This window comes from Plecotus auritus (genome assembly GCF_963455305.1).
Source record: "Plecotus auritus genome assembly, chromosome: 2".
Lineage (NCBI taxonomy): Eukaryota > Metazoa > Chordata > Mammalia > Chiroptera > Vespertilionidae > Plecotus > Plecotus auritus.
The window spans coordinates 212,691,025-212,707,674 of record NC_137771.1 but is presented as its reverse complement, the minus strand read 5'-3'; the positions used below and the strand labels follow the sequence as shown (position 1 = coordinate 212,707,674).

At 38.8% G+C, this 16,650-nt stretch overlaps 1 protein-coding gene across 3 annotated transcripts in view; it reads left to right on the top strand.

The window, feature by feature from the left end:
- TMPRSS15 (transmembrane serine protease 15) overlaps positions 1 to 16,650 on the top strand; it is a gene marked incomplete at both ends in the record, with an annotated part of 107,518 nt that overhangs the window by 74,934 nt on the left and 15,934 nt on the right. For all 3 annotated transcript variants that reach the window (XM_080655983.1, XM_080655982.1, XM_080655981.1), the window contains 3 exons: positions 2,764 to 2,874; positions 3,692 to 3,824; positions 14,056 to 14,151. In XM_080655983.1, the coding sequence (XP_080512109.1) occupies positions 2,764 to 2,874; positions 3,692 to 3,824; positions 14,056 to 14,151 (340 nt within the window). The remainder of the gene's footprint in view (positions 1 to 2,763; positions 2,875 to 3,691; positions 3,825 to 14,055; positions 14,152 to 16,650) is intronic.

The window sequence follows — 16,650 nt, the reverse complement described above, 5'->3', positions numbered from 1 at the left end:
TATCAATGCAAAGGATGACTTTTAAATGTTACTAATTTTGTTGTTAAGAATGTTATTTATTGAGTATTCAATGTATTCATATTAATATGCTAAATACATTTTATTTTTTTAACTTACTTTCATGATACACATAAGACATACATAAGAGTTGTTTCCATTGGAGAGTCAAGGACACTGATTCTTAGAAAGATTTTAATTTATTTGTTCCAGGTCAAAAATAAATGAAAAGGAAATGGCTAAATTGCAGATCAAACCAAGGTCATATGATTAGTAAGCACATAGTTTAACCACCGTTCAACTTCAAATAAAATGTATTTGGTATATTAATACGAAAACATTGAACACTCAGTGAGTAGGAACTGGTTGTGTTGTAGCACCCCTCACTTGCTGTGCTGAATGGCACCATTTTCTCCTCTCCCACTTGAAAGTACTCCTCCTCAATAACTACGTGTAGACTATTTTTTAGAAAAAGAAACTCTAATCATTTTTCTAAAATAACTTGAAAGAGGTGATGGGTTTTGATAGTTGCTGGACCAGTTTTTTTGTTTTGTTTCGTTTTTTTAGTAAGTATACTATAAGTATAGTAACTCTCTTTATTAGAGTATAATAGTATCATCAGTGCTCTCAGATTTGGGGCTTCAAACTAGATTCTAAAACAAGACAAATGATTATTTCTTTTCAAGTGCCGTTACATTTGGTCATCATAAGTTGAGAGTCTGTGGAGATTAGTACAATTAACTTTGAAACCATTTTAACTTAAATTGTGTCTCCTTGAAAACAATATAATAGTTCATGATTAATTTTCTCTTATAGCTTTTAAAATACAGGTTTCCCTCTTCCTTATTTTTATCAAATGCTCTGGCTTCCTGTTTATGCCTGTCCATGTGCAGTGCAGGGAAAGAGGCATTAGGTCCCTCCATACCCAACCATCATCTTCCTTCCAAATCCCACATGGCCCCCACAGAGACCCTGATATCAGCATGCAGCTATGCCTCCTAAGCCATAATTCAAAAACACTTTGAGGGAAGTAAACCGTTCTCTGTGTGTCAGATTACAGATGTCTCCTTAAAACCAAACAAACAATTCCAGGAAACAGCAGCACCCACTTCTTTCAAACAATGAATCTTTCCAGTAGATGTCTTTCTGCACAACTCAAACTCTGGAAACCACCTCCAGCCTCCAGAACTACTTAGTTGCTTCTTGTCCAATCTCTTCATTTTTTTCCTATTTCTTCATGTGCTAAGCACATTCCATGACTCTAATGCTGTGTTTGGAGTTCAGCCCCCAAATTCCTTTGCTGAGTTTCCATTTCCTTTTTACTACTTTCTCTCAGCTGGCTACACTTTGAGTTTCCAGCCTGGTCCAACTTTGGTCCCATCAAAAGGCAACATCCACATTTCTATAAAATAAAGGTTTGGCGGTATCATTTTCATGGTGAAGTCAAGCGTTCTTTCTATGCTTGGGTAACACTCCAGTGGTTGTTGCTTGTATGTTCATTTTGGGATGGAGGAATTTATTGAAGAAAGATTAACAAAGATTGTGAGGGAGGGGTGTGTCATGACCCATGCTCTGATGCCAAGGAGATGCTTAAGGTTCTGTCCACAGTCTTCTCAAGTCCTATCTCTGGCTTTGACACTATTCTTTCTGAGACGTTCTGAGCAACTAAGTGTATAGTCTTATTCAATAGCAAAGCTGGCTCAACCCTGTGCTGCTTAAAGGGGCTTGTTTAAAGGGACAGAAATTGGGTGGATACTCCACAATCCTCTACTTGTCATTGCTTTATCTTCCTATCTAATAAAAGAGTAATATGAAAATTAACCATCACTTCATGACAAAAATGGAAGCACCCATAGCCACAAGATGGTGGCGCCCAGTTCTCTCAGCCCCTCCGGAGCCCCCCCAGTCTCAGGGAGGGCTGCCGCTGAGAGCCAGCAGAGTAAGCGGCCTGGCAGAATGCTGCCCAGAGGCCCTCCTGACCCTTTATGAAAAACAAAAACAAATTCACACCCCACGGAGTGATCCCCCCCACACACACCTGCAGCCTCGGGTCTTAGCCTGGGAGGGGCATGCACCCCCACAGAGCCAATCCCCTCCCAGCAGCAGCCTGGGGTCTCAACCACTGAGTCACACCAGCCAGGCAGATGGAGGAATCTTAAATGTTTCTTTTTTTAAAATATATTTTATTGATTTTTTACAGAGAGGAAGGGAAAGGAATAGAGAGGTAGAAACATCTATGAGAGAGAAATATCGATCAGCTGCCTCCTGCACACTCCCCACTGGGTATGTGTCCCCAACCAAGGTACATGCCCTTGACCGGAATTGAGCCTGGGACCCTTGAGTCTGCAGGTCAACGCTCCATCCACTGAGCCAAACCAGTTAGGGCTGGCCAATATGTTAAAGAAAAAACCCTATCTAATAAAGAGGGAATATGCAGGGGCGGGCAGTTGGGGATGATCGGGCTGGCAGGGGAACAGTTAGGCGTCGATCAGGCTGGCAGAGGAGTGGTTAGGGGGTGATCAGGCTGGCAGGCAGAAGTGGTTAGGGAAAATCAGGCGGGCAGGCGAGCAGTTGGGAGCCAGCAGTCCCGGATTGTGAAAGGGATGTCCGACTGCCTGTTTAGGCCCGATCCCACAGGGCAGTTGGACATCCCCCAAGGGGTCCCAGATTGGAGAGGGTGCAGGTTGGGCTGAGGGACATCCCCCCACAGTGCACGAATTTTGTGCACTGGGCCTCTAGTATACAGTAAATATTATTTCCCCACAGAGTCCTGCAAGGAAGACAGTTTTCAGTGTAAGAATGGAGAGTGCATTCCCCTGGTCAATCTCTGTGACAGTCTTCCACACTGTCAGGATGGCTCCGATGAAGCACGCTGTGGTATGTATGCTTTACTTTTAGGAAAATACTTTTATCACTTTAGCCTCTAAATTTGGATTCTACAAATGTGAAAGGAAGACTATGAATGTGTTTCTTAGGACATGTTTTAATGCTTTGGCATATGGACATCTCCCAATGATGTCAGCACCTCTGTTCCCACTCTAGATAAGAGAAAAGTTAAAATGCAGGCCCTAATTATTTATTTTTTGTTTAAATTTACTACAATTAATAACTAAGTCAAGGACAAGCCATATTTAGGGAGAAAGCATAAAATACCACGGAGAGACAATAGCCCACACCGGGCACTTGAGCACCACTCCTATTGAAGATCATACTCTGAGCATTGCCTATACATAGAGTCACCCTCATCTTTATTTATAACTGATTTTCTTAGACATGGTTCTTTCATTCCTGTTTCTTCATAATCTACTACTCCTGCATTGAGTCTAAGTGAGTCAGCCCCACTCCGTATCTTTATAATATCATGAGTAATGGCTACTTTTACTATGTCTTATTTTTGTTTCTAAGCAAATATTGAATGCTACTTATTCTGTGCCATGCACTGTAACTAAGTGCAGTAAAACAATCTTAACATATAAGAATTAGCTCTATTTCAGCCATGAGAAAAGTATTATATAAAGAGGAAAATGAAGTCCACCAAATATGTATTTTCAACTTGGGCCTTTCAACATGCTCTTAAGAAAAATTACAACCAATCTCTAAACTCTAAATAATAAGACCATTGCACATTCAGTTCAGAGTCCATCCTTACTTGTATCAACGTATGTCAAAATGACCCTGTGTCTAATCTCTTTAGTGCGTCTCTTCAATGGCACGCTGAGCAACAATGGTTTGGTGCAGTTCAGGATCCAGAGCATATGGCATGTAGCTTGTGCTGAGAACTGGACCACACAGATTTCAAATGATGTTTGTCAGCTGCTGGGACTAGGGTAAGTAATTCTACTCAGCTCTCCTTTTGAGATTCTCAGACTTTTGAATTGGTATCAAACTGGGTTTATTAAGATACTTAAAATTTATGGAATTTATGAATTTAGGAAGTACACACAAGCAAAAGGGAGAAAAAAATCTTGATTACCCCATTCTCAAAATACATTCCACTATTAATAGCTTTTCAACAAATATGACATAAATATAAGTATATAGAAAGATTATAAAATCATGCAAACTAATACATTATGTTCTACTTTATAGCCTACTTATACATGCATATTTCTGATATCATTAAATATATTCCATAGATTATTATTTTAAAGAATTTCAATATTTCATTGTATGCTATATCATAATATATATAACTAATTACAAGCAGGCAGAGAACATACTTTTCCTATATCTTTGTAACATGTTTACAATACTTTTCTTGTTGTTGTTGTTTTGGAAAATTTGTAGCAGTGCAATTGTTATGAGAAAAGATATGTAAAAGTTTAAGACTTTCCCAAAAAGTATGTCAAAAGTATCTCAAAATTTCTCCAATTATGTCATTTTTTTCCTGCCCTGAATTGGGGAATGATTTTTCTAATTTGTTCTAAAAGATTATGTAAAGTTACAAAGAGATATAATTTCAGTCCACATCTACAAATACCCTCAGCATTTGGCAATTATCTCAGCTTTTCCTAATTCATAAAAAATATAATTGATTGCTTTCCTCATAAGGGGTCCTTCTTTCTAATTGATTAGTAAGTCATACAATAGTCTTCATGCTATACGGCACAGATTTTTTAAATTTATTTTCAAATGTTTATTTTTTTAACCCAAAACATATTTTCCACTAGAAATACCATCAGTATAATGGTAAGGTCTTCATGTAACCCATAATGGCTAATCTACAGTAGACTGGGAGAGTTATACTGTATATTATTGTCAACCACATACTAGTAGACATATTTTACAATAGGAAAATGTGTCGAGGCTCCAGTCAGAGTGTCAGAAATGCTCCATAACTTTTTACAATTGGATTGAAAGCTATCAACTCTCTTTACCTCCTAAAGTGCTGGTCCTTTAGAATGGGACCTCCCCAACTCCAAGCCTCATTCAAGTGATGTCAGGCTCAATAGAAAGTCAGTCTCTATCAAGAGGAGCAAATGAGTGTTATAATCCACTATGTAAATAATTATCAGTTTGGTTTGTACCTATTCGTTGCAATCTTCCTGCACTTTGTATATATTATCCTTTTTGCTATACATTGTACCATGTATCCTAACAAAAACCCTTTCAACATGGTGGGCTTTGAGACATATAGAGTCTTGAAGGCAGGTGAGTTACAGGGAAATGATGGTTTTTTGATGAAGAGTCAACCAAACACCAAAATTGACAGTTGTTTTTCTTATTCTGACTTCAAGCAAGGCACTGGGTAAATGGTATTGATTCCAGGCCCCCACTTTAATGTTGATTTCAGTTCAGTGGTGAGTTCCTACAGGTGAGGCCCTAGGAAATCATTTGCTTCCACTACCAGAGTCGCCAATAATGCTGAGGAGCCGTTTTACGGACTCAGGAACTTAGGAAAGAGTAGGCTGAGGAGATTGGTACTTTGACCTCGTTTCCACGGCTGATGAATCCACATGATATGTACAATGGGCTTTCACCACACAGGGGCTTGTGCTCCATTTCACCACCTTTCCAAGCATCCCTATATGGTTATAAACATAAGCGTTTTTCTACTGCGGTTTTCGAATCTTAACTAGTTTCCTGGAGGATGTAGGGGATTAAGATGAGTCATTTACAAAGATCAAAAAGGTCAACACCTTCTTTGACAGAAATTTTCTTTTAGTGAATTTGAATGACATATGTTGAGTGATAGCGTAGTCAAGATTCCTACATTGCATGAGAGAATGTACTGGAAAGGAAACATATATTTTATTACTTTTTAACTGTTGCTAAAATAAATATATCATGTTGATTCCTCCCGGATCAGAAATCTAAGCATTAGCAATGATACCGTGTCTGTCCCATGGATAAATAAGACATTATTTCTGCTTCAAATGTGGTAGGGATAGACACATAAATAGATCATTACAATATAATGTGATAAAGTCGGTGTGCTCTAGGAGAACCTGCTCAATTTGTGCATGTCAGGAAAGGCCTCCTAGAAAATGGCCAGGGCTGAGTGAATGACAGCCAATTCCACACACTGTGCACTGTCTATTTGCATGTTTTCCCCAGCCAGATTTTCCTCTCTAGTTCACTGACCTCATTTCCTATGAATCACACTCCTTCCATCTGGAGACAGGGACAGAGAACTAGACTTTTTTTTTTTTTTTTTTTTTTTGGTGTGTGTAAAGCAAGCAGTACATCCCACTGCCTTTGATGCAATGTTTTTGGTAAAGGTCAGACACTCGCTTTCTTCAGAAATGAGTCAGGTAATCTCTGCAAAGACTTTAATCTTCGGGCCTGCACCTATTAAATAGTCTCTGTAGTGCCCTGGCAATTGAAAGAAAGTTATAGCCTTAATGAGAATTTGTCTGGACTGGCAACTCAGTGAGTTTAAAATGATGTGTTTGGTACCCTGGAAAGTAATTTAGCAGTCAATTTATTAAAAAGGCACTGTGGTCTCTCAAGATTATTTATGCAGATAGGCTACAAAACGCAATTCCCTAAAGATTCTAGTAAATCGTATGAGGCAGATTTCATCAGCCTTCCCTTTTCAAAATGAAACATTTCCATTCCCTGCCATTTATAGCATGCATAACTAAAAAGTACCTTGAACAACATTTTCATGTCTCTGATCAAAGCATTTTATACTGATGCAAGAATAAATGTTCAAAACACTTGAGTGGTGATTTTTGAGGTGATAACTGTAGTTCTTAGGAAAGCACTCTACCCTGTTGCTTACCCAGTGAATGAACTATGCAACTGATTTGCCTTGATAAGCCATTAAAAACTAGAAGTCATTATTCTTCTAAAAAAAGTATTTCCAAATGTTCAACTTTTAAATAATGCTGTATTTCTCTGAAACCAGGAGCAATTTTGATTAAAACTAATAAAATCTAATATATTTTCTTCCTACTTTCTTTCAATGTTTTTCTTCTTTCTCTTTTCTTATTTTTTTCTTCTTTATTTTTACTCCCTTCCTTATTTCCTTACTCTCTTCCTCCTTTTCTCTCTTATTTCTTTCCATTCTCTTCCTTTTTCTATAAAATTATCTTTTCAAAAGAAAGGGGAGTTACTTATAGAAAAATATATGCAGTAAGATTAACAGAGTGTTAGCTGAAAATAATGTCCAAGAAAAAAAAAAAGAGGCAAATCTATAAAGCATTCAGGTCTGCATAATCTACACTAATAAAAGAGAAATATGCAAATTGATCCTACCTCCACGATGCCCACCAGCCAATCAGGAGTGTGTATGCAAATTAACCCAACAAAGCTGACGGGTTAGTTTGCATACACAGGTGGGGAGTGAAGACTAAAGTCTCCTGCCCAAGTGAAGACTGAAGACTGAAGATGACTGAAGACTGAAGACTGAAGACTGAAGAGGCTTGGCTTCTCTGCCATGGCCGGAGCAAAGGCCTGGGTCCTGGGTGCTAAAGGAAAACTGGTGCTGGCAGCCAGGGGAAGGAAGGCCTATTGCACGAATCTTCATGCAACGGGCCTCTAGTTACTAATATTTGTGTCTGAGATTTCTGGAAACCCACACAAAAAAGGAAACCATTAAAAATCACATGACTTTAATTCTGAGATAACACACATGCCACCAGTTCCACAGGGAAGACAGGTTTCTCCTGATTCTAAATTCTAAAGGAAGTGTTGCATATATGTCCTTATAAAATAATAACACATTGAAAGAAACAGATGCACTGAGAAAACTTCATAGTAAATGTGGAGGTGTACGTTGTGTGCCTGTTATTCAACAATGACCTCCAATGCCAACTGAGAAAATAATGTTACAAATTGTTGGAGAGCCAGAGAGAATTCACCCACTCTCCCCTCCTTTAGTTCTTCTGGCTGGACTAGTTATAAAATAATAAAATTGACACAAGGCTGGATTAGCAGGAGAAAAAAACAAACAATTTAATACATGTGCACAGGAGAGTCACAATATGATGCCCAAATCATAAAATGAGGCTTGAAGAAGTGAGGAAACCAGGCACCTTCTGTACTTTTTAGACAATAAATTTGTGAGAAACTGACAAGACAAAGCAAGTTGGTGCTCATTAGAAAGGAATCTAAGCAGGTTTAGATATTCCTTAGAGAGAAATCCAAACGAAGTTTGGGCTTGGGTAGTAAATCAGTAAAGGCGTTTGTTTACACAGGCTTTCCAGCTCTGGATTTTATAACTCTTGTGACAAGGTTGTCTCTTAGCCCTTCAGAAGGGAGGGCATCTATCATGGAGATTTATTTCCTGCTTTTAGGGGGACAGAGGAGAGTCAGAGAGCTCTTCTTGCTCTTGCTGTTTCTCTGGTGATTTTAGTTCTAAATAGTCGGTATGCCTTTGTAGAATATCTTGGGGCAGCCTACCCTGGGCCCCAACAAAATGAATCAAGGATCTACAACAATGGATTAAGGCCAAATTGTCCAAGATGTTGTCTATAGATCCTGTTTCTGACAGTCTCCCCTCAGTATCACTTCCTCTAGCCATATTTTTGTTAGGAGATGCCAAGTTTGTTTCCTTCCCCAAACCATTCCATCTGTAAGATAACCGAGAGCAGCTACAGACTGACCCATCAATCTCTCGCTTGTTCTTCATACAGAAGCGTTACCCATTGGACCAGCTGGGACCTCGGTTCTTTTCATTGATGTAGAAGGGATTTTAAGGTCAATGAAAATGAAAGTAAAGCAAAATGGGGTTTATTGAAGATACATTCCAAAAGAGAGGACCAGTCGAGAGAGAGTGCATGGCCTCAACCCCTGGGCTTAAAAGAGGGATTTTCTGGGTGGAGACTCTCATTTGCATACAGGGATGATTGACAGAAACTATCTTTCTTCTGGGCATGCCCTTACCCATAATGCATATAGAAAAACCCCACAGGGGGCGGGGTCAAAAGGAAAATGCAAATTTTATTATAATTAGTCCAGGATCCTAGTAAGGTCACATTGAGGTCATGTCCTTTTCCTCTGAGCTTGGTCCAAGAACCTGCCTGCTGGTGGTCTGCTGGGCCCCGCATAGACAGGCGGTCTGAAGGCAATGTTGGTCCGCCCCTGTTCAGGACGCCAGGGCCGGCCCCACCCCAGCGGCTCAAGTCTAACTTCCTACCTAACAGTAGGTTGCACAAAGGAAGAAATTGATGAAGTGAAGATCATTTCTTCTCTTGGTATTTCTTTCCTTCTGTGTGCCACAGAATTTTAAGAGTCGAAGTCAGAAAATCTAAAATGAATCACTCTTACCTGTTGGCTAAAAGCTATCACAGTGCTGGGGGAGTGCTGGGTGTATTGCTCTAAATGTGGCAAATGAACAAGCAATTGTAGTTGAAATGTGTCTGGTGCTTAAAGGGAGGCTTCACCACCCTTTGCCTTAAATCCTTTTAATTCACTGATCCCTAGCCTATTAAAATGCTCTCCCTTACCTTCTGCCCTGCCAAATCAATCCTCATTCTTTCCCTCCAATCTGAAAAGGAATGTCCATTCTTCTCTTTAAAAAATCCTTTTCAGCCTGTCCCACCTGGCTCAATTCATTCCGGAAACCTTTTGGGAGTGTGAAATGAGCTCCAGGGCCTGGCTGCTGCTTTCACAGCATCGGTTATTCTTTTTAGCTTTAACGTGTCCCAAAGCTTCAAACATCCCTACCTAAGCTCCTGCTTTAGGGAGGAATGCTTATCACAGCTAACAGTCTGGGGGCGAGACAAAGAGCGAAACCTAAGCCGGGCCTGAGAAGAAAGGCAGATTTAATGCTGTGCAGGACGCCTTGGGATAGCCTTCTTTCTCTCTCTAGAATTCATCCCTGAGTGTAAGTATTTTTATATACTCAGTATACAACCTCAAAAATAATAATAATGAGTTGCATCTGTGTGCTTTTTTTACTCATACAGAATAAGGTTTCTCTGAAGCCAGGGAGCCCTGTGAGGGTGCACAGCCTATAAAAATGGAAATAAAGATTTAGAAGTAGGTAGTCAGGAGGCATTAGCATGTCAAAAAGACAGTGCTATCTGGGTTTTTCTATGTGATACCAAACTCCTGATCTCCAGCAACGATGCAAATATGTGATAGAGTTATCTGGACCGGTTTTCAGGATTTAAAATATGCCAACTCTAGTTGTAATCTGGAGAGAGTGCCTCTCTAAAAATTAACAACTAATTTCCTTGCAAGAAAAAGAAACTGAGGCAGGAATTTAGTTGCGTGTTTAATATTCGCAGAACTTAATATAACGTATTCTCTCTTAACAGTTTAAGTTTTTAGTTATGAGATTTTGTTTTTCAAAGAGTGACCACATAAAATTGCTAACCTTTTATTTTGCCAAGAACATTTTAAATGTATTTTTTATTATTTCCATTATTTCTTTTTTAAAATATATTTTTATTGATTTCAGAGACAAAGGGAGAGGGAGAGAGAGAGAGAGAGAGAAACAACAATGATGAGAGAGAGTCTTTGATTGGTTGCCTCCTACACGTTCCCTACTGGGTATCAAGCTCATAACCCGGGTATGTGCCCTTGACCGGAATCAAACATGGGACCCTTTCAGTCTGCAGGCCGACACTCTATCCACTGAGCCAAACCAGCTAGGACTCCATTATTTCTTAAAATAAAAAATAAGTATTTTTGTTTGTTTGTTTTTGTGTGTGTTTTTTTTTTTTGTTTTTTTTTGTTTTTTGTTTTTTTTTGCCACTCATGTTCTGTTTACTGTGAATACAAACTGGAATAAATTGTGTTCAGCCCAAAAAAGGATGAGTTCACCTTGGCAGGATTTCAAATGTAGGTAGTCTGTCTCAAATTAATTTCCCAGTTCTGACATCCAGCACTGACTCCAGAAAATGTTTGCATGAACTAATAGACTGTATACAGCACTCCTGGGTTGCTGATACCAATATTTCCTGCAAAAATTTAATAAATTATGTGATTACTTTATGTTTTTTTTCCTAAAAGAAGGTTTTGTCTAATTATTCCCAATAACGCCAAACAACATATCTGTACCATTCACTGCAGTTTATTTTCTCATGGAAAGTTTGAGACTAAAAATGTAGAGAGGACAATCTCAGAATAAAAAATAATGTGTGTGTGTTCATATGTATATGTAATCTCTATTTTTCTCATCCAGGTAGTGAAAACATCCCTAAGGATCAGTATTTGAGTATACCAGGGCAGAATAATTAGCATTTACTAAATTCTTTATTCTTTAAATACATTCTTTATTTACTATGTTCTTTATTCTTAAGGCTTTGTCTCTAGTCTTCCTTTATGTGGAATAGGCTTATGGTAAATATATACCTGCCAGTCCCATCATAGGACAATGCCAGTGGTAGGTGTGTAATAAATAGATGCTAGATAAAAAGTGATTTCTAAATAAATGTTCAATGTTTTTCCAATTTAAGTTTGTCCAGATTTTGTTTTAGAGAAATTAATGCATCCCCCCCACCCAGGGCCTGTCTCAAAAGAGATAGGCAAGGGATAGAATAAAATCAGTTGGAGATAATAGAAGCAGCTTAAATCCACATCTTTGAGGTAGGTTTATTCTAATAACAACAATATCCAAAATCCTATATAATAAAAGGCTAATATGCAAATTGACCTAACAGCAGAACGACCGGTCACACTGACCACCAGGGGGCAGACGCTCAAGTCAGGAGCTGCGCCCTGGTGGTCAGTGCGCTCCCACAGGGGGAGCACCACTGAGCCAAAAGCCAGGTTCACAGCTGGTGAGTGCAGGGGCAGTGGCGGGAGCCTCTCCTGCCCCAGCAGCAGCGCTAAGGATGTCCAACTCCCAGGGGAGCAGGCCTAAGCCATCAGTTGGACATCCTCCAAGGGCTGCTGGACTGCGAGAGGGTGCAGGCCAGGCTGAGGGATCCCTCCCCCACCGCTACAGTAAATGACTTTCCTGCACCAGGCTTCTAATCTACACTAATAAAAGAGAAAGATGCAAATTGACTCTACCTTTGCAACACCCACCAGCCAATCAGGAGTGAATATGCAAATAAACCCAACAAAGATGGAAGGTTAATTTGCATATGCAGGCACCTAGTGCTGGGGGCAGGCGGGAGCTTGCGTTGTAGCCATGGCAGCTCTGAACTGCCCCAACAGCTCTGAGCCTCTGGGCAGTGTGGGAAGGCGGAAAGGTGGCTCCGGGCTGGAGCCAAGGCAGAAAGGCAGCTCTGGCCAGACCTAAGGCAGTGCTGGCAGCCACAGGAAGGAAGGCTCATTCTTGCATGAATCTCCGTGCATCGGGCCTCTAGTATAATATAATCAAATAACAATATCCAAAACCACTTACTGAGCACTTTGTATGCTAAGGGCTTCATGTCTCATGTTATTTAATCTTCACAACAACCCTATAAGGTTAAAATGATCATTGTATCCCCATTGTAAAGATGAGGTAACAAAAGAACCTACTAACTGAGAATTTGTCCAATTGTACTCCTGGTAGGGCCAAGGTTTTAAGCCCATAATCTGACTCAAAGCTCAAGCCTCTTACCCACTAATTACTAATCATTAAATCAATCTTTGACTATTAATTGCAGTCCTAATCAATCATTTTAAAACCTTGTTAAAATCTGCAATAAAATAAAATCCAATATTTCAGATGAAAAAATAAAAAGAGGTACAAGATACTAAATTCTGAGGCCTTACATATAGACTATTGTTCCAGCTCTCTAGTCAGTGAATCAATGGTATAGGACAAATACTCCTTCTGTTTCTTTGAGGCATTGTCTCCCTTGAAAAAGAGAAAATATCCTCTACTGAGGTTTTCTCCTCTTATTGGTCATAACATCAATGGAAATTCCCTACACAGATAGAAAAGGGTGAGTGTTAGCTTAGTCTGTGGAAGACACTGAACCTTCTTTTGAAAAGGCAATGGGTGAGTTCATCATGCTACCCAAAAAGGTAGGATCTGCATCATCTCCCTGCTAACCAGTAGATGATAGCAGGAATGGGTTACCACCCCAAAGGCATAGTTTTTTATATGAAAACTAAAATCTAGAGTAAATAAAGGCCAGAATGCATGGGGAGGGGTTTGGGATGGGAATGGGGGATGAGGACAAATATGTGATACCTTAATCAATAAAGAATTTAAAAAAATAAATAAAATAAAATAAAAATGTACAAGAAACAATATACCCCAACAACCCAGAAGGCTCACATCTTTATTAAGGCCAGATGGATTTTTTCCCCTCAAATCAAGGCCTGCCGCAGCACAGCATTAGACAAGATATCATTTGACTTTTAATTTGTATTCCCCATTTCAGAATCTTGAGAGTTAAGTCTTCAGATTGTTCTGCATTATTTTTTCAATAAAGGTTCTTGCTTTGTTGGCTGTAAGGAAAAAAAATTAAAAAATAAATAAATAAAGGCCAGAAAATAAGATTAGGAGTTGAGAAGCTGAGCGTCTCCAGCTGAGCCTCCAGAAGAAAGTCAGAATAATTGAGAGAAATCTTCAATTAAAACTCGCAGTTGAGAGCAAGGATGTAAAAGATTTTCAGGGAAAATGAAGACTAGGGATTGAATTACTTCTGTCACATCCCATTCTGGCTCACCAGGTGACATTTGGAAGTCCAGGCTGGCTTTTTCAGAGCAACACATATCTGATGGCTTTACATTAGGGCTTGTTAGGCTTTGAATTGAATGGAATGATAAGCACGAAAGATTTTCTTTTTCTAGATTGTTCTTTGGCAACATGCACTTTTTTAAAGGATGAATTATGCAACAATATGATGCAATGATTCTGTGAGGTTGTCATTAAATTGACCCTTAGAGAAAACTATTGGACAATATAAATAAGTCAAACTGTTGGACAATATAAAGAAGTCAAAATCAGATGCCCAAGGTATATATACATTAATTTTAACTTTAAGTAACATAAGCATGCGAACAAGAACTCAAGGTATTAAGCAAAAATTAAAATTATTCCTACATCATTATGGTAATTCTATTAATTTGTACCATCTTTTAGATAGCAAAACACTTAAAGTTTTATATTAAAATGTTCATTTATGTGTATGGAATTCCATAATTTCTTTCAGTATCCACTGTTTACAGTTTTTTATTTGTGCTTTGTTTTGTCTCTATTTGTGTTTTCCCTAGGAGTGGAAATTCATCAATGCCAGTCTTCTCTACTGGAGGTGGACCATTTGTAAAACTAAACACAGCATCTAATGGCAGCTTAATACTAACACCAAGGTGGGTCCCAAAATCTGTTCTTGAACAAGTTGTACATAGACTGGAAAGAAGATAGATTTCGAAGCCAATCAGATTTTAATTCCACCACATACTAGCCACATAATCTTGGAAGTCCTTTATCTTTTTTATTCTTCAGGTAATCTCAAACAATCTCTAATTGATCCTATCTGATAACATTGCCTAACCCCCATAGAAATGGTAAGACAGTCAAACAAGATATTGTATATGTCATTGTTTAGCACACTGACAGCTATCCAGTAGGTTCCAATTGCATGTCCTTTTCATCCTTACTCTCAGATTCATAAACAAGTAAGTCCTATTGAAAGAAATTGTGAGCCCTAGCCAGTTTTGCTCAGTGGATAGAGTGTGGGCCTGCTGAATGAAGGGTCTGGGGTTCAATTTCAGTCAAGGGCACATACCTCAGTTGCAGGCCCGAACCCTGGCCCTGATTGGGGCATGTGAAGGAGGCAACCAATTGATGTGTCTCTCTCACATCCATGTTTCTCTCTCTGTGTCTCTCCCCTCCCTCCCACTCCCTCTAAAAATTAATGGAAAAATATCCTCCAGTGAGGATCCACAACAAAAAGAAAAAAAAGAAAGAAATTGTGAGAGTTGGGATAAATTGGTCCAATGTGGATCAGCTTAAAAAGAGCAACCCAAGTTAGCTATCATCAAAAGAGGAGAATGAGGAAAAAGTCATGGGAATCTTTTCTCTGCCTTAGCAAATAGAACCTGGATACAAAGTGAGGCAGTCCAGACTTCCAGTTGTGCCTACATATTCTCTTTTGCTCTTTAAAATTAGATTCACTTTTATAGCTTTTACTAATGTTTTACAAAGCAACATTCTTTTCATTTTCAAAGATCTGTTTTAGCTTAGATTATGTCATTTCCCCTGTCTGAGCATTAATGGTAATTTTTGTTGAAATTGACTTCTGAATCTCACAGTTCCATTACAGGCTAGCTGTGGGTGGGAAGAAGTAACTGCAGGACGAAGCCATCACTACACATAGGGTTTAGGATGTCATCATTGGTGCATTCGCTTGTTTAACAAACTTAATGGTGAAAAATGAAATTATAAAATTATTCAGCTATTCATGAAAAGGTACCATTTCTGTGAGGTCAACCAGTAACAAACTGATAAAGGAGGATTTTTTGTACCCAAGGACTTTGCAGGGGCATGTCTTATATGAATGTTTGCTGGGCCTTGAGATTATCAGTCTCATGGGATGAAGCAAGCAGACTTCTAGATTTCCTTTCTATATGGCAGGTCTAAATTTACATTACTGTTATAGATCTTGAGCAGTCTGCATGTTGAGAATTTCTTTTATTTATATCTCATGGACATTTAAAATGATAAAAAGGGCAGAATATAAAAAACAGTCATCTTACTTAGATGCATGTTTCAGAGAAAAACTAGGTTATTCTATGCATATCATCAAAATGCCAGTATCACCTTATCTTGATATCCCTATTGTATGTGCGTTTATGTTATTTGAAAGAGACACCATTTACACACATAGATACTTTCAACTTTCAAAACACGCATGAGCCAGAGAGGTCCTTAATCCCTTCCTTGATTAGCCATGTTATACTGGGTTAGTGAAAATCAGAAATATGTACATTTATCCAGTTAGGTAGTTTATTTATGTATGTATTTATTTATTACATTTATTGCCCTTTGAAAATTAGTGTTTTTGAAAACACCCTTGCACTAGTGGTTGTGATTTAAAAAAAAAAAAAGAGGAAAGGAAGAGAATATCAAAGAAGATCATTCTTCCAACTATGAAAATCTACCAATTATATCTTCATTTTTTTCTCCTATTGTAAGGCATATGCAAGATTCTGATACTACTTCCCACCACCGGGAAAGGCTGCTCCATGAGATACCAGCAATCTGACCTGATATAACTGGAAATGTACAATCCATGCAGCTGCCAATACTGCACATCCCCTTCTTCCAGTTATTCAGATTGCTTCTGTAGCAGTCCTAAAAGTCAAGGAAACTTTGACTTAATATATATATCGATTGACACTGTGTTCTAAGCATGGTATTAGACACAAGATACACAGTGCTTATCAAACACTTTATTGAATGCCTATCATGTGACAGACACTGTGGTAGGAATATTGCAGAGGTTATTTCCAATCCATGTAAAAGCTATTACATAGGCAATATTGCCCCACTAGAAAGACCAGGCCACAGCAGTCTGGTGTTGGTAACGGACTTGGACAAGTTCACAAAGCCTGCAGGCAACATAGAGAATCGAACCCAACTCAGTCTGACTTCAAAGTGCTCTACTTTTTTTCTCTGCTGTGCTATTTTCCAAAGTCCCCAAAGCAACAACTTGCTTTAAATAGCAGTTCTGGAAAGAAGAAGGAAAAGGGAAGGCTTTTCAATAAGAAAACAAAAAAAGGGCCATGTTGCTGAGCATATATTGGGAGAGAAATGAGTTCATGTTGTCAATACAACAGATATAAACCATCCATTTATATCACAGC